Source organism: Penaeus monodon, chromosome 33, assembly GCF_015228065.2.
Source record: "Penaeus monodon isolate SGIC_2016 chromosome 33, NSTDA_Pmon_1, whole genome shotgun sequence".
In the NCBI taxonomy this organism is placed as follows: Eukaryota; Metazoa; Arthropoda; class Malacostraca; order Decapoda; family Penaeidae; genus Penaeus; species Penaeus monodon.
In genome coordinates, this window is record NC_051418.1 from 8,692,531 (window position 1) to 8,693,377 (window position 847).

Sequence of the window (847 nt, forward strand, 5' to 3'; positions counted from 1 at the left end):
CTGTGAGCATCATATCCTCGAACTGTACATTTGATGTTCATATATTCATAAAGTTTACAAAATCATAAAAGTAAGCATAAAATCATGGGTTATACACTCTTTATGAAAAGTAAAAATAACAATATACATAATTTACAATGAAGTTATAATAAAATATATGAAATATATTATAAATATACAATGTTATCTATCCAATATATTAAGTATTTTCTGACAGAGACTGGCATGCTCTTTCTGTGTTTCTCTTAAGTGTCTTAACAGAGGAAGGACTGGATACTGCTTTAGGATAGCTTGACCTCTCTGGTTGTTTGCAACAAGACCCCACAGAATGAACAACACTGGGACTGACTCTTTCTCTTCCTCCATTCTTGCCATGATATCAATGAAGGTTTTTAGCATATCCTCTGAAATATCAGAGAAAAAATCAATCAGTACTCTTAGTCTTTCACAATTACTGAACTTTAAAATACTGCCACTGTTACATTTCTTGTTTAAAATATCTTTTGCCTGAACAATGATATCAGAGATTTAGTAAATCAATGGAACTTGTATGTGAATCATTTTACAATATACTGACATTAAACAATACAAAAATAGCTGGTATCCTTAATTTTTTTTTTTTTTTTGCAAATTTTGAACTTGAATGTAATCACATGAATAATCGGATAATAAATCATCCACCTGCTTTAACAACATAGTTATTCACATTTTAAGGTTCTGTCATCCATTTTTTTCTCAGAGCTTGATAGAGCTGAAAAGCCCTAATAAGTACATGACAAAAGTTATGGGTGAAATTTTAACAAAATCAGAAATATTATGAACATCAATATAAAAGGATAAATACAAG

General features: G+C 29.4%; 1 protein-coding gene across 1 annotated transcript in view; it reads right to left on the minus strand.

Annotated features, from left to right (window-relative positions):
• Nucleotides 1-847, minus strand: part of LOC119593981 (rotatin-like) — a 50,058-nt gene continuing 49,211 nt past the window's right edge. The window contains exon 34 of the mRNA XM_037943003.1: nt 1-404. Within this exon, the coding sequence (XP_037798931.1) occupies nt 184-404 (221 nt within the window). The 3' untranslated portion in view covers nt 1-183. The remainder of the gene's footprint in view (nt 405-847) is intronic.